The sequence below is a fragment of the Podarcis liolepis genome (assembly GCF_965112155.1).
Source record: "Podarcis liolepis genome assembly, chromosome: 12".
Taxonomy (NCBI): domain Eukaryota; kingdom Metazoa; phylum Chordata; class Lepidosauria; order Squamata; family Lacertidae; genus Podarcis; species Podarcis liolepis.
The window spans coordinates 24,361,930-24,382,544 of record NC_139563.1 but is presented as its reverse complement, the minus strand read 5'-3'; the positions used below and the strand labels follow the sequence as shown (position 1 = coordinate 24,382,544).

The 20,615-nt window shown below is 40.2% G+C and overlaps 1 protein-coding gene across 6 annotated transcripts in view; it reads left to right on the top strand.

The window, feature by feature from the left end:
* CACNB2 (calcium voltage-gated channel auxiliary subunit beta 2) overlaps positions 1 to 20,615 on the top strand; it is a 126,458-nt gene that overhangs the window by 21,497 nt on the left and 84,346 nt on the right. The window contains exon 1 of one of the 6 annotated variants that reach the window (XM_083467471.1): positions 7,231 to 7,369. The exons of 3 other annotated variants lie outside the window; for them this stretch is intronic. In XM_083467471.1, the coding sequence (XP_083323597.1) occupies positions 7,322 to 7,369 (48 nt within the window). In that variant the 5' untranslated portion in view covers positions 7,231 to 7,321. Of the gene's footprint in view, positions 1 to 7,230; positions 7,370 to 19,510; positions 19,562 to 20,615 lie in introns of those variants that run through there. 2 more of the 6 variants (XM_083467474.1, XM_083467469.1) reach the window with 2 other exon arrangements.

The following is a 20,615-nucleotide window of genomic DNA, read 5'->3' as shown; positions in this document are numbered from 1 at the left end:
ATCTTCACACACGGTCTCCTAGATAACATTATCTGAGATTAGGGGAAATAGTTATCATCCCTCCAGGTATTTTCTAGTTGTTCATGGTTCCTCTAGATGATCAGTTTATTGAGTTTATTGAAACAGAGCCTACGAACAGAACTCTTGGCTACCAGATCCAGGTGATTCTTTTCTTTTTGTGTTTTGATCTTTCACCACCGTCTGCCTTGTGTAATTCTTGCCTCCAGAAGATGAAGACTTCTGGAGAACTCATAAGCTTGACACGCCTTTTGTGACTTTCGAGTTGGTTCTAAAAGTGATATTACCTAACTGTGGATTTTAAAGTTAACTTTGTGGTTCTTGAGATGAAATGATATTGGTGATATTTTATTAGGTTTATAAGTAAGAGACTTCTTTTAGATTTCACCAAGTGATTTGAATAGTTGAGGAGGATTTCAGTCAGCAGGGAAGCCTAGAATATTTGTTTCTTTTTGTGTGTGCACAATAACAAACTTTTCAGAAATAAGATGTAGAGGTGTGTCAGTTCTGTGGTCAGCTTTGCCATCTAGTGGCCAAAACATAATAATTTCCATCCCATGGCCCATGAGCAAACTGTGAGAGTGCTACTGTATACTTTTCTCTTTTAGTGTATGGATCTTAATATATAAATATTCCATATTAACTTTTACAGTAATAAGTAGTGTATGCTTTTTAAGAAGCAAATACTATTTTTATCTTAGCACTGTCTGTTGAAAGAGATGGTGCAGTATTGGTGGTCCAGTGAACTACTATGTTCCCCATAATGCTTCACTTGAAATTATGCTACCTTGTATTATAGGGCAATGGTTCCCAAACACCCCCCCCTAAAAAAACACCCAGTGAACCACTTGAAAATTGCTGAAAGTCTTGATTTATATTCAGATTAAACTTCTGAATTCCAGCTTTCCATTAACTTCACTACAAATCCTCTGCTCTTCTTTCAAGGCTTAGTAATGTATAAAGAAGGAAGTGAAAGGATGGGATCTTTTGTTTTCCCCCTCTATATATTGCCACCGTTAAACAATCTACGGCCTTTCAAATTGGAGGGGGGCATATTGTTTTGTTTGCTGTTATACTGTGTATTTTTTGTGTTTTTAATAGTGATGTTTAATTCTTGAGAATAATCTTTTGGAGACTATTCGCAAATATTCTTGATTAATGAGAATTAATGAGAATTAATGAGAATATTAGAGAATTTTCATTTAAAATAGGAGAATATTCATTTTAATGCACTGAAAATCTGCTACATGAGTACGTTCTTTAATAAGTATATCTACATGGTATAGTATTTTCTGTGCAACACTAATAAAATCAATATAAAGTTTAAAATAAATGCTATTATTTCCAGAAAATAAAACACAAATAATCAGTAATATACATAACATCAGAAATGCAAATTACTATCTGCTTAGACAAGTAAGGCAATGCACAACATATTTATATTATAACTGATAAATTGTCACAAGAAAGAAATTTATTTTTAAAAAATAGGCTTTAAGTAACAAGTCTCAAATGTTTATAAATTTATATTGACTCCTCAAATATCATAAGAGGATAAGTCACCATCTTTGTCTCCACTGGTAACAGAGCTTTCAGTTCCACACTGATCATCTGCGAGATCACAGAATGAAGTTGATGGTTGTGTAAAATTCAATGAGCTTGTTAGAAGCTGTCTTTTCTTCTCTTCTAGGCGTTTTAAGTTATGAGCTCCATAGGTAAGCTTTCCTGCTCTGTCTACAGTAAGCCTATTCCTTTTTGCTGAATGAGTAAGTCCATAAGTACTGAAGTTACGTTCTGTTGCACCTGTTGTTGGTGGCATATTTTAAATGTCCACAGCCACTCTGCTATGCTTTGAACCAAAGCATGTTTCCTTCCACCAAACCACTGCATTCACTTTTTCAGCTGACTTCAATACATATGAGTTCCTTAGCATGATATGCTGCCAGCTCTGCCAAAATATCTTGTGTATCATTTGGTGCACTTGCTGATATTTTGAGATTATTCATTACTTACACTGGCAATATCACAGCTTGACTTAATATTTAGTAGATTTTTAAAATGTGGGTTTTAAAACTGATTCTTACATTAGAGTTCACAATTTGTGGAGAATATTCTCCACAGAATTTTCTAGCAGAGAATATTCTTAAGAATATTATCATTCTCAAGAATATTCTCCGGAGAATATTCTCACCTCACATCACTAGTTTTTATGCTGGAAACCACCTTGTGATCATTAGATGAAGGGTGGTATATTGAATGAATGAATGTTTTCTCTCTCTCTCTCTTTTTTTCTTCCACCCTTCCCACTCCCAGTTGCTCAGTGAAAAGCCTTATGCCAAAAGTGTTGGCTCAGTTAAGATTAAAGATATGTACTAACTCTACTCTATGCTGCCTACAGGAGCTTTTCTAAAGGTTCTCAGACAGTAGCCAAAAGAACAGGTAATAGCATCTGTGAAGAACCAAAGATGTAAAAAGGGAAATGAGTTTGATACACTATCAGCAAGTTTTCAAAGTGTTTATTTATGGCAGACACATTTTATCTGTAAGCCACTTTAAGTCTCTGTGAGAAAAGTGGGGCTTAATAAAACACTGAACATATTGTAATTTCCTGCAGTATAAGCAGTGCAGATTCTCAAAAAACTTTATGCTGTGTCTGAACTTCCTGGAGCCTGACCAAGTGGGCAGGGGGGAGATGAATGAATTAAACATTTGCAGGAAATGAACCCAAGTACTTAGAGGCCATCTTCTTTCTGTTTGAGTTCCTCCATTATTAGTACACTGCTCTTCTCATTCACAATACAGAAGGCCATTAGAGAAGATAACTAGGCATTCAAAACTGTGGTGTCCTTAGTGTTCTGGCATTAAGCTTTGTGAATACATTTCATCAGTTCCAGACAGTCATTTGATCAGCTGATTCAGTGTCTGGCTAGCAACAGTCCTGGGATGAGAATGAGCCAGCTCACATAGCTCACTTTTGTAATACTTTATATTTGGAGTTAGCTACTGACATTTTGAGTAACTTTTTAGGGGATTCTGTGATGCTCACCCTTGAAAATATTCCATTTTTGAAGGGTAATAATTATTCATCTATGCATTATAGTCCTCAATAAATATGTTGACAATAATTCAGATTTTATAACATTAATGCTAATAAATATATTATGTTTCCTGTTTTCAAACACACTTATATCAACAATGTTTTCCTGACAATTGAGTTGCAGATATAGTGCTCCAGGGTTTTATTCTTTTTCAGGTGAAAGAACTTGGGAAACTTTTATCTTTGTCACTTTTATTTGCTTCTATATATGTATTTTAAATTAAAGCATAGTGAAGGCAAGTACACCCCTACAAGTAGGAAGTGGATCCTGAGAGAGCTGCTTAATCAATCCCTCCAAGGCTAACTTCATGTAGAAAATCTCCCCCTCTCTCTGCTTCTAACCATTTGACATTTCAAAAGTGCTGTTTCTTTCTCATATGCACATCCTTGCGAGGTACTTCTGAAAACAACCCCTTCCTAGCCACCTCTGCCAATGCATTGTCCTTTCAAGGGACCAACAGTTATTAAGAAACAGTAACTTTCTTTTGTCAAGAGCTCTTGCTACACTTTGAAACTTGTAAACATACATTGTTCCTCCTGTCAGAAAAAGCTTGAATGCCATGCTGAGATAGCTTAAAGAACAGTTGGACATGTTAAAAATTAAAAGCTCAGGCTCATGGTTAGGTAGGTATGAACATTTTAAAAAGGGTTTTCACCATCACCAACAAATGTTTGCCCAAGCCAAAAATGGTCTCCAGTGAAGATTTTCAGTATTAGTAAGAAAAGCACAATTCTTTACCCCTTGTCCTATACCCAAACATACACTTCTCTACACATGATGATAACAGTCTCTTCACAGTCCCAGTTTATTTCTTATCAGTCTCAGAGTAATTCAAAGAACAAAAACGTGGCAGCCCAAAATTGTAAGGCACCCCAATCTCCTGCTACAGGGACAGGGGTATACCTAGGAGTTGCCAGGTTGGCCCTGACCAAGGGCCCAGGCCCAGGAGGACTTGGAGTGGCTAGGAGCCTGCCTGTCCACTTGCCCATGTACACTGCACTCCCCAGGCCACTCCTCCACTGCTCTGGGTGGCTGAGTAGGACATGTAGGCTCCTCTGGGCTTCTCAGTGAAGGAATCCAGTCACTGGCATAGGCCATCACAACAGCCCTGTGGGGGCTCCTCCACAGTCAGGTGGGTGCAAAGCAGGGCTCAGGTGGAAGAAAAATGGAGAGAGTAGATGAGAGTTGCAGGAGGAGGTAAAGGGGAGGAAGGAGACAGAAGGAAAAACAGCAAACAGAGGGAGGAAGGGAGGCAGCAAGGCAAAAAGATAGACCAACGGAATGATGGAGGAGGAGGAAAGGCAGAGCAGACCTGACCCAACCCAACCCAGGAGGAAGTCACTGGCAGAGCACGAAAGGCAGTGAAAAGCAAACCTATTGAGTTTCTGGTCTATGGTCTCTCCTCCAAGTGCTGATACAGCTGCTTGCCAAGGGCGCCTAAGTATGCCTCTGCACAGAGATGCTATCAAAACACCCAGTTCCAAAACATCTTCATCACAAGTGCACATTTCACTTCCATTTCTGTGTGTTGGTGCTGAGTAGAATTCAGTGAATATCGTGTTTCTTTCAAGGCAAATTTCCAGGGAGAAAAGGGGTTCCCATTGAATTGTCTTCTCTGTGGGACATTGTGGAAATATCCCTTCTTTCTTCATTTTGCTGCTTCTGAACATGTTCTTGGACCAGTCTAACTCAGGTCTTTGTCCAATCTGTAGATTTAAAGCCCATCACAATGCTTTATCTAAGACAGGGGTGGATGACCTGTGTGCCTCCAGCTGTAGGTTGTCTACAACTCTCACCATCCCTGACAATTATCCATGCAAGCTTGGACTGGTCAGAGTTGAGAGTACAACATCTGGAGATCCATAGGTTAGCCACGCCCAACATATTCTGCCTGACCAACAGAGCTGATCTCCTCAAGCCAGTTGTCAGTGTCCTTTCTGTCATCACCCCTGTCATTTACACAGGCTGTGATATCAAACTGATTTGCCAGTCTGTTTTGCACCCATAATTCACAGTTTCTGTATTATTCTCAGTGGTGGAACTTGAGGTTTTCAGGGTATACAATTGTGGTAAATAAACCTCCTCCTTCCATTACTATAGGCCAGGTCTGGAGAACATGCGGCTCACCAGATATTGTTGGATCTACACTTCCGTTCTACAGGACAACACCCATCATCCAACAATGCCAGTGGTTATATGATAGGAGTTGTAGCACAGCAGTATTTAGAGGGCCACAGGTTCCCCAGCTCTGATTGTCTCTTGCTTCAACTTTTCCTGTTGCTTTTCCTTCCCCTTCCCCTTACTGCTGGCCTGAATGGACAAAGTCTCTTGATTCTGTCAACTCCTCATTGTTCTCATGCAACTTCTCAATAAGCAGTAATTATTCAGTGGGTGCTTGGCAGCTAGGCTTATGTACATCTTTATCCCATATAGCAAACATGCCTCTTGTTTTTTCTGGAACAGCTTCCAAGCTCTGCTTCAGGATTGCTTTATAAGGTCCTCCTAAAACCTTGCTGTAAAGCCTCTATTTCCTTACAAAGATTATCCTGTGAGTCTTCTGTTCATGGCTGGCTGCTGCTTGAGGTGAAACAGGAAGTGCTGCCTCTGGCACTGGCTGAGAAGCAGTACCAATATCCAGCAAGATCTTGCATGCTCCAAAGCTCTTATTGGAAATTGATGTTGATGCTAGGGGCAGGGGCAGGTAGAGTGCCCATGGGGTCACCACCTCAGGGTCTTCCACCACTTGAGGCAGCTGCTGCACCCTCCCTCAAGGGGGGACCTGGCCTTGCTGCACAGGAGTGCAGTCCATTGCACATTTTAGGTCAGTTACAGCAGTTCAGTTTTTCCTTTACTGAAGCACTATCCCACTCCTAACTAAAGAAATATCTTCCCATGAACATGAAGAAATCATTTGGGCACGTCTGCACTACAGGCCTTAATTTCCTTTGGATGTGGCAGTGCAGGACTGGGGTAGAGTGTTTTTATAAACTGTGTGTGTGTGTGTGTGTGTGTGTGTGTGTGTGTGTGTATCATAATGGGCGTGAATGCACTCCTATAAGCAGACAGTGGATCCTTAGAAATACTTCTGCTTCCCTCCCTCCCCCAAGTATGTATCCCCATTTAGCTAACTTCAGCTATACTTCTCACCCTTCTCTGCCTCTGTAAATTCAGAGCTGTGACCCCCTTTGCATGGCATCTACCTCCCCAAATACAACTTTCTCATAAAAGGGACCATCCTCATTCTCTGATGAAGCTTAGCATTGCTTTGTCAAAGGTGCTGGCTAATAATCATTCACAGTGAGGCTACTCACAGCAATAAAAATAAATAAATAATTTTAAACATTGCAAAAGGTTACAACCAGAGAAAAATACTTATCTCCGGTACTGTTCTTGGTTGTTTTAAAGGTGCATCAAAACTAAATTTGTGCTAACCTTTTACTGTTATTGTAAAATCTTATGTCAGTGTCAACAGGAAGAAAACACTGTGCAACTGCAGCTTCTAAGCCAGTCAGGTATTGTAGCCAGTAAAAAAAATCTCTGCTTGAAATTCATGTGAAACACGTACTGCAAGACAAAGCTTCTGACAATTTGTGCGGTGGTTCTGTAGTCCAAAGAATCCAGAGAGAATTAAAGTCTAGACTCAGTCATTTTTCAAGCTTGGAGGTGGGGAATAAACAACAGATCAGATATGTCCATTGTGGACCAGAGGAAGCATTGAATCAAGGATGCTCTTGCTAGTTTGTGTATTGGGAAGAAGCCTATAATAACAGCAGCAGCAGCAGCCACGGCAGCACGAAGAAATCAAACACAAAAAGGGTATTTCACTAGTCACAGAAATAAGATTCTTCTATTTGAGATTATTTTTTAAGTTCAGAACAGGTAATATAAAATCTTCAAGTAGGAAATAATTCATCTCAGTAGAGATGCATTATAGTAGCATAGGGATGAGAACACAGACATTTGGTAATTATATATTCAGCTGAAACAGAAGGGATTGATTTACTTAAAGGAAACACACACACACACACAATTTCATCAGTCGCAAGGGCACTTTTAACAACATTGCTTGGCTGAATGATTTTTCTGCCTATTCTCTTTTTCTGGGGCTGGAGAGTAAAGAGGAATGGACAGTGTCTCAGAGGAAATGACAAGACAGTCTGAAGCTTGGTGAGACCATATACTGAGTGTTTTCTGCTGTCCTCTTCATGCAGTGCTGTGGGTTGGCACACCGGCGTCGAGTACGGGTTTCGTATGTAAGTTTCTGATTGTTTTAGAATGGTGATGATTGTGGAGGTGAACATAGTATATTTGATAGTGCAGTTTACTTTATGCAGATGCTTTATGAGATGTTTGTTGGATGAAAGACTAATGAGCAATGGCTTTCTTGCACAGAGCTTAAGAACAGTTCTAACAGGTATTTTTAAAAGAATGAATGAAAGAAAGAAAACAAAGCAGTAATTCATAAGGAGCAACACGGAAAAAATACTGGAAGCAACTTGTAGCAAATAACTGACCTTTCTGAGATATTCTATTGACAAAAATGATAGACTTTAAAAAAATACATTTGTATGGCAGTTAGGGGTGTATTTTGTCCAAGTATGTAACAAATATATTAAATTTATTTACAAGCCTAAGTGTCAGCTATAGACATGTATAGCAGCTACCACCAGCTGCTTAGTGTGGGAAATTCTTCATTTTTTTCATTTTACCTCAATGTAAACATCAGCATGGTGGCAAAAGTATGGCATAAATGTTAATCAGTTTCTGGTGTTTTCTAGAGCATAGTATATAAGTCCTGGTGGTTTTTCCATACCTGTATTGCAAAAAAGCTGTTTGAATGTTAGCTCTTGCTGTGAAATTTAGCAATAAAACGGATATATTAGAAGAAATAGAAGGACTGAATGTTAATTGAAATGTGCTGAAGATGCACTTAGCTGATGTAATAAGTCTCCTAAGTGATGCATTATGCTTTAGCAGTTCTTTTCTGGTTTACTGTGCAGATGTTACAGGAAGCAGAAGGCTTATACGATGTGGCCAAGCTTATAGAGTTGAATTGCTTAAAGTAGCAATTGGCCTATAACGGTTGGGGAGGGAGGGTGTATTTTTGTGATGCAGTGTGTTTCTCTGTGACATACAGTGGATGTGTGGTTTTGTTCTATTTTGATTTAACATTGTATGGCAAACAAAACCCAAGATAGCTAAGAAGGGTTTTCTGTAGCTTCTTTTAATTTCATTTTCACTTCTCATCTTCTTGGTGATGCAACAGTTGACATAATGAATTGCTTTACTAATGGAATAGCACACACTGCAATCCTATAATGTTGGCACTCTGTCTTCTTTAGAATATGAGTAAGCAACAGAAAATATATGATACAGTTAGAACACAAGAGTCATACTACTGGGTAAAAATAAGTCAATAATTTTGATGTATACAAGGCAAACATTGTGGCATCAACTTTCATTTATTAGTAGCAAATGGGAGGCCCACATATATTTATGAACAATCTAAAACAACACAGGCATACTTGAGAATAAGAAATTCATTGCTTTAATAACTATGTGTTCTAGTAATTAAGTTTTAGCTTTGTAGCATTTAATGTTGAACACATAATTGTTAGTTTCTCATGGAAGCTGTTTCTGGGGATCTATCAAGCAAGACATAGGTCAATATTCAGGCAGCTGGCTGAAACTGAGATGCTTATCTCATAGGAAACAGATTTCAGAATTTCACCATAAGTTGCATTCCACACACTGTTTCAGAGCCAAAAGGATCAGACTTGATGTTGGCAATGGGAAAGTTTAAGGATGAGTTGAGACAGCAGCCCTTATGGGCACTGATAACTATCTGGGTTGCAGTCTTGGAATTTATCCTAAGCACTTGCAAAGAGTCATCCCATCAAGCACTATGAAGCTTTCATTTCTGAAGTTCCTACCTAAATCTGAGTTTCATGTTTCTCAGTTGTATATTCATCATAATTGGTGCCTAAGTCAAGATAATTTTTCATATGTTTTGAATTCATTTCATAAATCTTACTCCATTGCCTCCCCCCAAAAAAATGAATACTAGAAAAAGAATGTACTAGCTAGCTTGTATATTCTCTGTAGGCCTGCCATATATTTGGTGAATGAGAAACTGTCACAACTTTCTTTGGGTTGGGATCCTAGGCAACAAGTAGACTCCTGAGCACTCATATTTTGAATGATGAGACCATGATCAGTTAAGGTGAGTCAGTAAGTCCAGCCTTACATAATCTGAGACAGGACATCCAGAGGTGAGGTGCTGACAAGATAAACCCTGGAACATTCCTTTAGGTCAGATTCCTCTGAGTCAGACATTGCCTCATCAGCATGTTGATGCCTACTGATGCCTTATAAAAATTAGCTTACCTGATTCAGCCCAGACACTGAGGTCCAGTTCCAAGGACCTTCTGGTGGTTCCCTCATTGCAAGAAGTGAGGTTACAGGGAACCAGGCTGAGGGCCTTCTTGGTAGTGGCATCAACCCTGTGGAATGACCTTCCCTGAGATGTCAAAGAGATAAAGAATTGTAGAACTTTCCATAGACATCTGAAGGCAGCCCTGTATAGGGAAACTTTTAATGTCTGGTGTTTCATTGTGGGTTTTTTGTTTGTTTGTTTGTTTTGTATTCTGTTGGAAGCTACTTAGAATGGCTGCGGCAGCCCAGTCAGATGGGCAGGGTACAAGTAATAAATTAGTATTGGTATTAGTATTATTACCTCCTGCTGATTCTTTCCCTTCTCAAGATATCTGTTTTTAAAGCAGTGTTGCCCCTGTCCTGGAGCTGCTTGCTCTTACAATATGAAGGCTCCCAAGGAGGGGTGTTTTGGTGCCAGAGTTGTTGGGCAAGGTCATATCCTCTGGTCTGGAGTGTCTAGGAATTTTGGGGTATGTGGGTGGGTGCTGGCTTCCCCATATTCTGCCAAGACCCCTCTAAACTGGGCTGATTGTTGCTTAAGTACTTAAAGGAACTGTTTTTTCCCCTAGTGTACAGCCAGAAGCCTTTCAGATTGCAACATTTGTTTAGAGGGTGCTCCCAACATAAGCGGGCAGTTGCGTGTAATGAAGAAGGTATCTTTGGTTATGTTTGAAGCAAGAGAAAGAACATGCAAGTAGTTGGTCCTTTGTGTAGGGAAGATGGAGGAAAGCTGCTGGGTACCAGAGAGAAAGCAGAACTGCTCAACACCTATTTTGTCTCTGTCATCATTGAAAAGGAAAACAGTGCCTAACCTGGTAATAATAGAATAAACAATGCAAGGAGGGAGCCACAGCCCAAGATTGGAGAAGAGGTGGTAAGGGAACACTTATCTACTTTAAATGAATTCAGATCTCCAGGGCCTTCTGAGCTTGTAGATGTAATCTCAGAGTGTCTATCTAATCATTGAGAATTCTTGGAGAACAGGTGAGGTCCCTGCAGACTGGAGGTGGGCAAATGTTATCCGCATCTTCAAAAAGGGGGGGGGGAGAAGGGGTTTAGTACACCACAAGCTTAACATGAGTCAACAGTGTTATGAAGCAGCAAAAAAAGCTAATGCTGCTCTAGGCTACATCAACAGTCTAGTCAAAGTACCCCTCAATTCTACCTTGGAACAGACCACACCTGGAATACTGGGTTCCTCCTGGAAAGAAGAAGATTGAGAGGAGATATGAAAGCCATCTTCAAATATCTAAAGTGTTGTCACATGGAAGATGGAACAAGCTTGTTTTCTCCTGCTTCGGAGGGTAGGGCCTTAACCAATGGCTTCAAGTTACGAGAGAGGAGATTCTGACTAAGCATCATGAAAAACTTTTTGACAGGAAGAGATGTTTGACAGTGGAATGCACATCCTCAAAAGATGGTGGACTCTTCTTCCTTGGAGGTTTTAAAGCAGAAATTGGATTGCCATCTGTCATGGATGCTTTTCTTGAGATTCCTACATTGCAGTGGGTTGGACTGAACCTTGGGTTCTCTTCTAACTTTGTTGTTGTTTAATTGTGTCCGACTCTTCGTGACCCCATGGACCAGAGCATGCCAGACACTCCTGTCTTCCACTGCCTCCCACAGTTTGGTCAAACTCATGCTGGTAGCTTCAAGAACACTATCCAACCATCTCGTCCTCTGTCGTCCCCTTCTCCTTGTGCCCTCCATCTTTCCCAACATCAGGGTTTTTTTCCAGGGAGTCTTCTCTTCTCATAAGGTGGCCAAAGTATTGGAGGCTCAGCTTCAGGATCTGTTCTTCCAGTGAGCACTCAGGGCTGATTTCCTTAAGAATGGATAGGTTTGATCTTCTTGCAGTCCATCCCCCTATGTGTTTCCTGATGGATGCTCCAGAGGTCAGCAAACAGTTTCTGTTCCAGAGACGTGTTGAAAACCAGTCTGAAAGAGATCAACGATTAGTTTCATCCAATAAAATTTCTAACTAGATTGCCATAATAAGTCAGTGTCCTAGGAATGGAATGTTAGAAATGAGGCGGCGATTATTTAAATCAGATGGTTGTGTAGCTAACTTTTAAAGAAAAGATTACACTAAGGTTTCCTTTAGAACAAGACCTGCTTTCAAAGAGGCATTAATATTCTATTGTCCAGCTAGATAACCCTGACCTGACCTTTTTAAGCAGCCAGGATGGCAAGAGTTGAGTGTGTATGCGGTTCCCTTGCTTCTTCAAATATTCTGTTCCCACCACCAGGCTAAACAACCTGAAGGGTATTCATAGAAACCTGAGTTGAGGGTACATGATAGAAGCTCCCAAGTTGTTGTACACCGGAGTCCAGATTGGAACGGATACAAATGTTTTTGTCACCAAAGTGTTTCAGAAATTGATTGTAACAAGTTTCTGAATACTCCTCTCTCTCTCTCTCTCTCTCTCTCTCTCTCTGTCTCTCTCTCTGGACTCAGCTGTAAAAGGCCCCTCAATACTGCAAACAACTGCTGGCTGATGCAAAAGTGGTAGAAAAGTTAGGATTCTTTCCTGGTGCTATATGTCCTGAGATGCATCAGACAAGGGGACATTGGTACAGATGTTGAGAGTCTCTCAGGATCACCATTCTGGGGAGTAAATGGTATGCAATAAATCTTTATCTTGCCCCAGACACGCATCACCAAGTATATACACTTGACAGAGTACCTGGTGGACAGAAAGTGAGACGGAATCCTGATAGGAATTTGCCCCCTTTCTATCATATTTTATAAACTACTATAACATTATTTAGAAACCAAGATCAAGTTTAATGTCTGCTTTTTTGGAGGCTTGAAAAAGATATTGGGTTATATATTGAATGAAGGTGAGTCGTATCAGCCTTAATCCAATTTTGGACTGGAGATATTCAAGGAAACTCAAGGGTACTGGCAACTATGAAATTGATGATACACAATTCTTTCTTCTGACTCAGTGTTAAAACAGTGCTCCATTGTGCCTTGATCATCTGGGTATATGGCACTCCTTGTACTATTACATTAAGATGTTGTGCTTGCCAAAATACTACTTTGGTGATTATATTCTTTCTGTGTATTTTGTACTGTTCTTTTTTACTTCTGTGAATTTAATGAGTTGAATTCCTTATGTAAACCCAGCTAAACTGAATTGTAGAGTCGAATGCACAGCTTTCCTGTATGCAAGTTACTTCTGCCTATGTTTTTATGTCCCATAATAGTCCAGTATCATTGTTCAAAGCTTGGTAATTGATTTGTGTTCTGATTGTTAATGTATAAAGTTGCAATTAAAGGACATTTGTGCATAATCAAAAACTAGAAGAAAAAGCAAATATAAACTTATTGTCACAATCCATAGACTCTTTAAAAGCCCACTGCCCACTGGACAATATGAATACAAATAGGGATGAGAAATATAACACCTCAATACTAAGGATTCCTCCCCATCCCCACCCTAAAAAGTAAGGCTGCAATTCTGAGCATGTTTACTCAGAATCCTATTGGATTTAGTGGCGCTTACTTATGAGTAGGGTCGCCGGTGGCACTGTGGGTTAAACCACAGAGCCTAGGACTTGCCGATCAGAAGGTCGGCAGTTCGAATCCCCACAATGGGGTGAGCTCCCGTTGCTCGGTCCCTGCTCCTGACAACCTAGCAGTTCGAAAGCACGTCAAAGTGCAAGTAGATAAATAGGTACTGCTCTGGCGGGAAGGTAAATGGTGTTTCTGTGCGCTGTTCTGGTTTGCCAGAAGCGGCTTAGTCATGCTGGCCACATGACCCGGAAGCTGTACGCTGGCTCCCTCGGCCAATACAGCGAGATGAGCGCCGCAACCCCGGAGTCAGCCACGACTGGACCTAATGGTCAGGGGTCCCTTTACCTTTACCTTTTTACTTATGGCTAAACATGCAGAAAATTTAACTGCTGGAAGCGAAAGCTAACAAATATTGAGTTCATTTGGATATTATAAAGAGACTCTAGGGCACTTTTCAAACAAAACCATTATCTTAATTTAATACTTTTTTCATATTGATGAAACTGTATAATTTAAGCAGCACTAAGAAAACTGGTATTGATTTTTACCAGTAGAAGAGTATGAAAGCTGTTCAAAATTCCACATTGAGAATTCCACATTGGACAAGGAACCCACAATGAATGTATCTGGATAATATAAATATAGTCCAAACTTTTCATAATAGCACACTGAGCAAATGTGTGAATGATAAGTCATAAAATGCAACCAGCAATCATGTATTCTGGCCTGCCCTGGTGGATTTTCTTATATGAGTAATGATCTAGTATCTGTATTCAGTTTTGTGGTTCAGAAGTTGTGTAGGCCTGTTCCTTCTTTGCTTGGTTATCACATTATCACATAAACTCAAATCCTGAGAGAATTTCCCCCATCAAAAGATTCTGGTTTAAATTCAACATCTTTCCATGATGCAAGTTCCATCTGCACCAGCAAAAGGTGCACAGGAAGTTTTGTATATATGGGAGAATTTTAAAAAGCAAGTGGTCCTCATTGACCTGGTGCGAAAAGATATTGTCTTCCAGAGGAGCTCTGGCAGCCTAGATAAAACACTATACCCCCCCCCCTTTCCTGGAGTAAGGCCCACTGAACTCAATGTGGCTTTCTTCTGAGTAGACAGTTATTTACTGCACCAGCAGCACCAGAAAACCCTGCTCTGCTAGGCGCTGGGTTAGATTTCACACTGCGCCTAGCAGAGCTGGGCCGACACTGCAATATCCAAAGGCCCTGATCCACTAGGTGCTGGGGTGTATTGCACCCTGCACCTTGCAAAGTCAGGCCCAGGCTGCCACTGGGTCCAGCACTGGCGGCAGCAACAAGCAGCTCTGGCTCGCACAGCACTACCCATTGCGATCCCATTACTGAACTTACCTGACCTGGGGGTTCTGGATTGCGGGCTCTACTGGTCAAAACAGGGGCAATTGCCCTCTTCCGCCGGAAACAAACCAGGACTGCTCCATGAAAACATACATGGCAAAAAGGAGCGCTAGGCCCTGGTGGGCCACCCCCTTACCCGCTTGTGATTGACGAAGTGGATAGCCAGCCAATCAGGATTTTCTAAAAAAAATGATTTACCCCCTTCACTTCTCACTTCCCTCTGTGGACCCTAGCCTCATGCTGTGCCCACCCCCCGCCATTTACATGATTTTTACCTGTGCCCCCTTTGGAATATCCAAGACCCGCCCCCCGGGGGCCATATGGCTCCCTGGTGGGAAACACTTATCTATGCCATCTTTAATCTTCTAATGAATAATAACCTGTTGTATGAGATTGCTGCATCATTATGAATTGAAGAAATAAGAATTACTGTCCTTCATTTTTTTAGTACAGGACTTAAAAGTGTCTTAATCTTTTCTGAAAACAAAAAGTGCTGACACTTCTGGATTATGAGGAAGGAAGTGTGAGAGAATTTCTGGTTTGTTTGTTTGTTTGTTTGTTTCAATGTGGGTAAATAACACTCCAAGGAGAGCAGGCAGTACATCTGTGGATGAGTACTCAAGGGATTTACAGTGCATGTCTTATAATTCTGACTAGAACATTTCTCATCCAGATCCCAGTGGTCTGTTCATTGGAGGATTTTTAATCATCATCAAACCTTTATTGGCATCACATACAAACATTCAGAATAAATAGACCAGTGCGATCTCGTCACCATTTCAACAGTACAGTAACTTGTCAAAGGGAAGAAGAGGCAAGCAATCTATTTCATCTCTGTGGGTCTCCAGCAAGGGCAGGATCCTGTAGCGTACTTTGGCAACAAAAAAATCAAATAGAGGAACTTAGCTACTGTCTTGGTGAGCTCCTGGTCTCTCCCCTGTAATAAGAAGCGTATAACCTCTGTCTCTGGTTTCCATGTTGGAATACATAGATGGTCTAGAAATTGTTGGCGGAGATCATCATACATTTTACATTTAACGACCATGTGAGCTAGAGTTTCCACCAGGGGGGCATTGCATGGGCAGATTCTATCTCCTTTTGCCATACCCGCAAACCTACCCCAAAGAAGTTTAGAAGGGTTAGAATTGAACCTAGCCAGCGAAAAAGCTCTTCTTTCTTGTGGGTTAAACAAAAATAGTAAATAATCAAGGTTAAATTGCTGTGCCCAAGAGAGTCAAAAATAAAGAGGGGAACATGTTTTTTCCACAGCTGAGATTAGTTCCTGGCAATCTATGTCCCACAGCCTAGTTTTTAACATGGCCTTGGCGATTGGGAAAGCCACAGCACCCAGGAGATCCTCTGAAAGACCGAGTTGGCATATCTTTGTGCAAAACAGTTGTAGCCCTGGGGAAGGGAAGGAGTCTGACAGAACTTCACTAAGTAAAGTATCTTTGTCTGCTGAAAAACAATTGTTTAGCCAGCATAAAAGAAAACTCGTCCAGGCAACTGCCTCTAGCTTATGTTGGCCTCCCTCTAAACACAGGTCTGCATAAGGTACGCAGCGTGGGACAGCGAAAATCTTAAATAGAAAGGCTGCCTGCACTCGTTTTTAATAACAGTATTTTCTTTAACAATATGAGCACATGACTCAGTTTGGAACCAGTTTTGTAAAATAGATTGCCTCAGTCCAGGGTGCTTTGTGGGATGCCCAATTCAGTTTGTCCATCCAAGTCTGCTTTGTCATCCTCCCCTTCAGTCTTGGGACATAAAAAGGGGCTATAACTTTCCTCACTTTTGACAGAAGTGGATGAAATCTGCAGGCATATATACCCCTACAGAGTGAATAAAGCCTTCCAAATTATAGGTAAAACGGGTCTAGAAACCTTTGTGCTAATACCACTAAATTGTTAATAAAAATAATAGGAATAAAATTTCCTACCTTATTTAGGATGACATTCAATGAAATTTGCAAGCAAGGTTCCCCCATTTGAGGGCATCAGCTGTACAAAATGTTTTCAGAAGGATAACTGCAGTGGTTTTCTTGTAAGGGCTTGCTTATGGAGTAGCTAAGAAAAATATTCACTTAACCCTGCTTAGTGTCTTGTGGTCAGTTGCTCTGACAACTGCAGACTTGCCAAATCACAGACAAATTGGCCCAGGAACTCTTCGGCTGAGCGCATGTTTGAGCTGTCAGTCACAGCACAGGTCTCCTGCTGACCCTATTCCCTCTCCATCCTGGCATCTTCCTTAAACTTAGATTTGCTCTTGCAAAGCTGCCTCTTCTTCCTCCCCCAAAGCCCTGGGACTGGACAGTGCTGGTAAAATCATTCCCTTTGATTACAATCTGGAGCTGTCAGTCTTCCTCCCTACTCCCGGAGTTCCTTTGTGTATATTTTATTACATATATAAATATATATTTTCTTCAATAACAATAACTTGTGGAACCCAAGTCAGTGGTTTCACTTAACCTAGATACTAAAGTTTGGATTTTGCAAAGCTTTTTCTTCACCTTCCACCCACCACATTAGGATATTGACAGTAAAATGTCGACACATAATTTTTCACAGATACTTGCCCTCAACTTTTTAGTATGTCTGAATTGCTGAATCACGTGAAGTGCTTCAAGGGTCTCAGCTTTGACGTGCTCATATTGTAAAAGCCCACCTTGCCTCATAGGTACCTCAGACCCCTCCCAAGCAATCACCTTGGCTTGTTATTCAGATTACTAGGACTCTTTTGCACACCTGTGTCGTCTTTGTTTTCTAACAATGATCTTATTTTATATATTGCATTTTCTCGGCACAGAGTGAAATCTGCAGGTTTTTATGATCCTGACACATGCATGTAGTGGTTAGTAACTCTTTTTTTTTGCAAGCCAGTCACTTTTTACGTAACTTTTTTTTTTAACCAGTTAATCAGAAAATTAGCTATCTAATGTAATGTTTTGTCCAGAACCATTAAGGTGTGGCATTGGTTTCTTAGCTGCTCTCTGGCCTAGGTTTTAAATTGTTGAGGTTATAAAGATGCCTGAGAGCAAACATCAACAACAATTTTGTAGTTACCTTCCTGTAAACAGAGATCGAGAATTGTCATTAAGTCTTACTACCTTCTGAAATGGGGGTGTATCATATGGAAACATATATGGTTCCAACTGGGGTCAAAATGATCCCCAAAGCAGAAATAACAAGTACTGCTCAGTGTGGAAATAGCTACAATGCAAAAAGCAAAAAACAACACGCAAACAAACCATGGTTTTGATGGGCCACAGTGAAGTTTTTGTGACACTCAGCAAAAATTCAGATTTGCAAAAGGGTTTGAATAATTGTGGGGTACTATTGACTCATAAAACCATTGGCTGGGGTAATAAACATACCCTAATGGCAAAATCCAATGAATTCCTGGGATACTTTGTCACACATGGTTTTTTTGTTTCCAGAAGGAAAATCATACCCAAGCTGAAATTTGGGGAAATTTTACAGGTGACAATTTAGGGCAATGTCTTAAAAATAACCCCCTGTAGGTCTGCTTACAAATTATACAATTAAAAGTGCACAATTAAAAATGCAGCTGTGGTAAATGACATATACAGTATATTATACCACACACATTGTTTCATTACATTCTATAGTCATGTTTACTTGCTTCCCATTGAAGTAAATGAGAAACTAGAATTACTTTCACAATTTTGCAACATTAGAACTGTTTTATCCAAAGTTACTGAAATTGTTATTAATGTGTATTTTATTTGGCTTAGTAATATAACCTTCAGAACCTTTAACTAATGAGTAAAATTTTTCAAAGAATACATATTAAAGCATATAGTCCTAATCATTTACAAACTAGTAAATAATCACTTCAATCTCTCAGGGAGATAATGCTTTAAATCATGCACTCAAAGCCCTTAGAAAATTAGTGACAAAATGCGAAACATTTAAATTCTGCAGTGTGTTTTGATTTTCAGTGCTTCCTTGTAAATCTTCAGAAGCTTTGCTGAAGTGTTCCAACTAGAAGACAATTCAGATGTATTTTTGTCTTTCTCTTTAAAAGAAACCACAAATCTAGCTTGCCCATGACTCTGAAAATGGATTGTTCCAAATGCAGTAATGTTGTGAGATGAAGCATAAATGGTTTTCAAATGGTACAGGCCTGTTTGCTGAGTGAGAAGGCAGAGGTCTTCTTGTATAATCCGATTTCAATCAGCTCACGCTAATCACTACTGATAGTTGCAAAATTTAGCCTGGATCCGCTTTGGTAATCTAGATTGACAAGAGGTAAAAGTAAAGGGACAGAAGGACAGAGATACAAAAGGAAAGAAGCAGGGAGTCTGATCTTTCAGTTTTTGTTCTCCCTTCTCCCTTCTAGGGCTTCTCTTTAAACAAATGCTGATTGGTTGTTAGGTTACCAGTCTTTTCACAGTGGAGATACATCAACAACAGGTGCACTATGAGGCTGTGAATCAGCAGCAGCAGCAGCCGCTGGGTAGGGAGAATGCGCAGAAGGTAGCAACAGGTATATACAGTGTACCTGCTTCTATACATTATTTATGGAAACTGAGATCTTAATTCTTTTTATATGTCAGTAGATTCCTGGAGTTCAGAAATATTCAAGCATAGCAAATCTTAATCAATGCTACCGGAAACCAAACTCTTCAAGGTCTTCTGAAGGCTACTTGATCTCAGTCTCAGTATTTATTTCTTAATTCTCGGGTAAGCTCTAGCCTCAAAGCTTTTATTAATCGGGTGAAGCATTTTTAGAGCTAAAGGAGGACAACTGCACTTCAATATTGCGTGCTTTTGATTTAGATTTTTTGACCATTCCGTCAACTTTTTGTATATACCGAAAGTACAGATTTTTTTCTTTCTGTGAGCATTTCTCATTTTTTCTTTATTTCTGGCTGGATGAAACACTAAGGAGAAAAATGGCTTTTTTAATTGTTTCCTTGCATGATACTCGCTGCGCCTGTATCGTCTTGGCTAAGGGACTTTATACATTTGGGTAACAGAGAGACTTGGATTACCCCTCCATCAGAGTTCACATGCTGGTGGGACTGTTGTTGGCCATCTCAGCACTGCATGTTGCCATGCTAAAGACACCCAAGGGTAAAAATGTGTCCTGGGTAAGTACAAGTAGGTTACCAAAAATGTTCTTCTAATTGCATATTGCTAATTAAGAATTGTAGTAAATAAAGATATCTGTGTAGCATGTTGTTTTCGTTAGCTATTTTGGGACCCAATTCTAGAGTAAGTAATGATGACCTATTTTAAACTCAGTCTCACATTATTATATAATCGTGTCCACACACAGCTTGCTGTCAAAAATAAAATAAAACACTTTGTGGTATTTCACAAAGACTATGCCATATCACATAATAAGCAATTCATATTTTTATTTGCAGTTGTTTCAGAGCTAATGCATATATCCCCTTTTGTATGGCGTTTACTCTGTTAGTAATCCAGAAACCCTGGCCTGGTATCTGTTGTATCTTCACAGTATGTAGTGTAGTAGGGCAGTGGCTATGTCTATCCTTTCCTTGTTAGTGTCTAGTACATATTTTCTTACCTTTGAAGTGCCTCTGGTCACTGCTTAAATGAATTTATTTAGACATAAAATCAGCAGTTGCCTCTTGGCCCCTTGATTGTTCTTCCTCAGTACTGTATAACATCCACTGCTTAGAAAGAATATTCTCACTGAGAGAATAGTGCCGCATCAGTTACTGCATATTGCTGCTATATCTAGGTATTTATTTCATTAAAAGAATGACATGTGTAGTACAAGATGAGACGGTTCTGCACATGTGAGAGAGCGCGGATAGTGATGGAATCTGCTAACAATAACCACATTCTACAGCAAGGATCTGTACATGTGCAGATCTTTCTCCCACTGTGCTACAGTCTTGCAAAGTACATATCTATAGCAGAGGTTGCAGCATATGAGGGGAAAAGTTGTTTATCTTCCAATGGGGCATTCATTGGCCTGAATCCTTACCTGCATTCACTTCAGGCTAGGATAGTGTTGTTGCTCTTACCTGGAAATGTCACACTTCCAGACCTTTTTCAAGGACCTGAGAGGATCTTAAGTAGGTCAGGCTTACAGTGGCTTCCTGGTTCCCGAAAGCAGAACAGGAACCATATTGATTGCTGGAACCTGAAGGCCACTGAACAGTCAGCTAA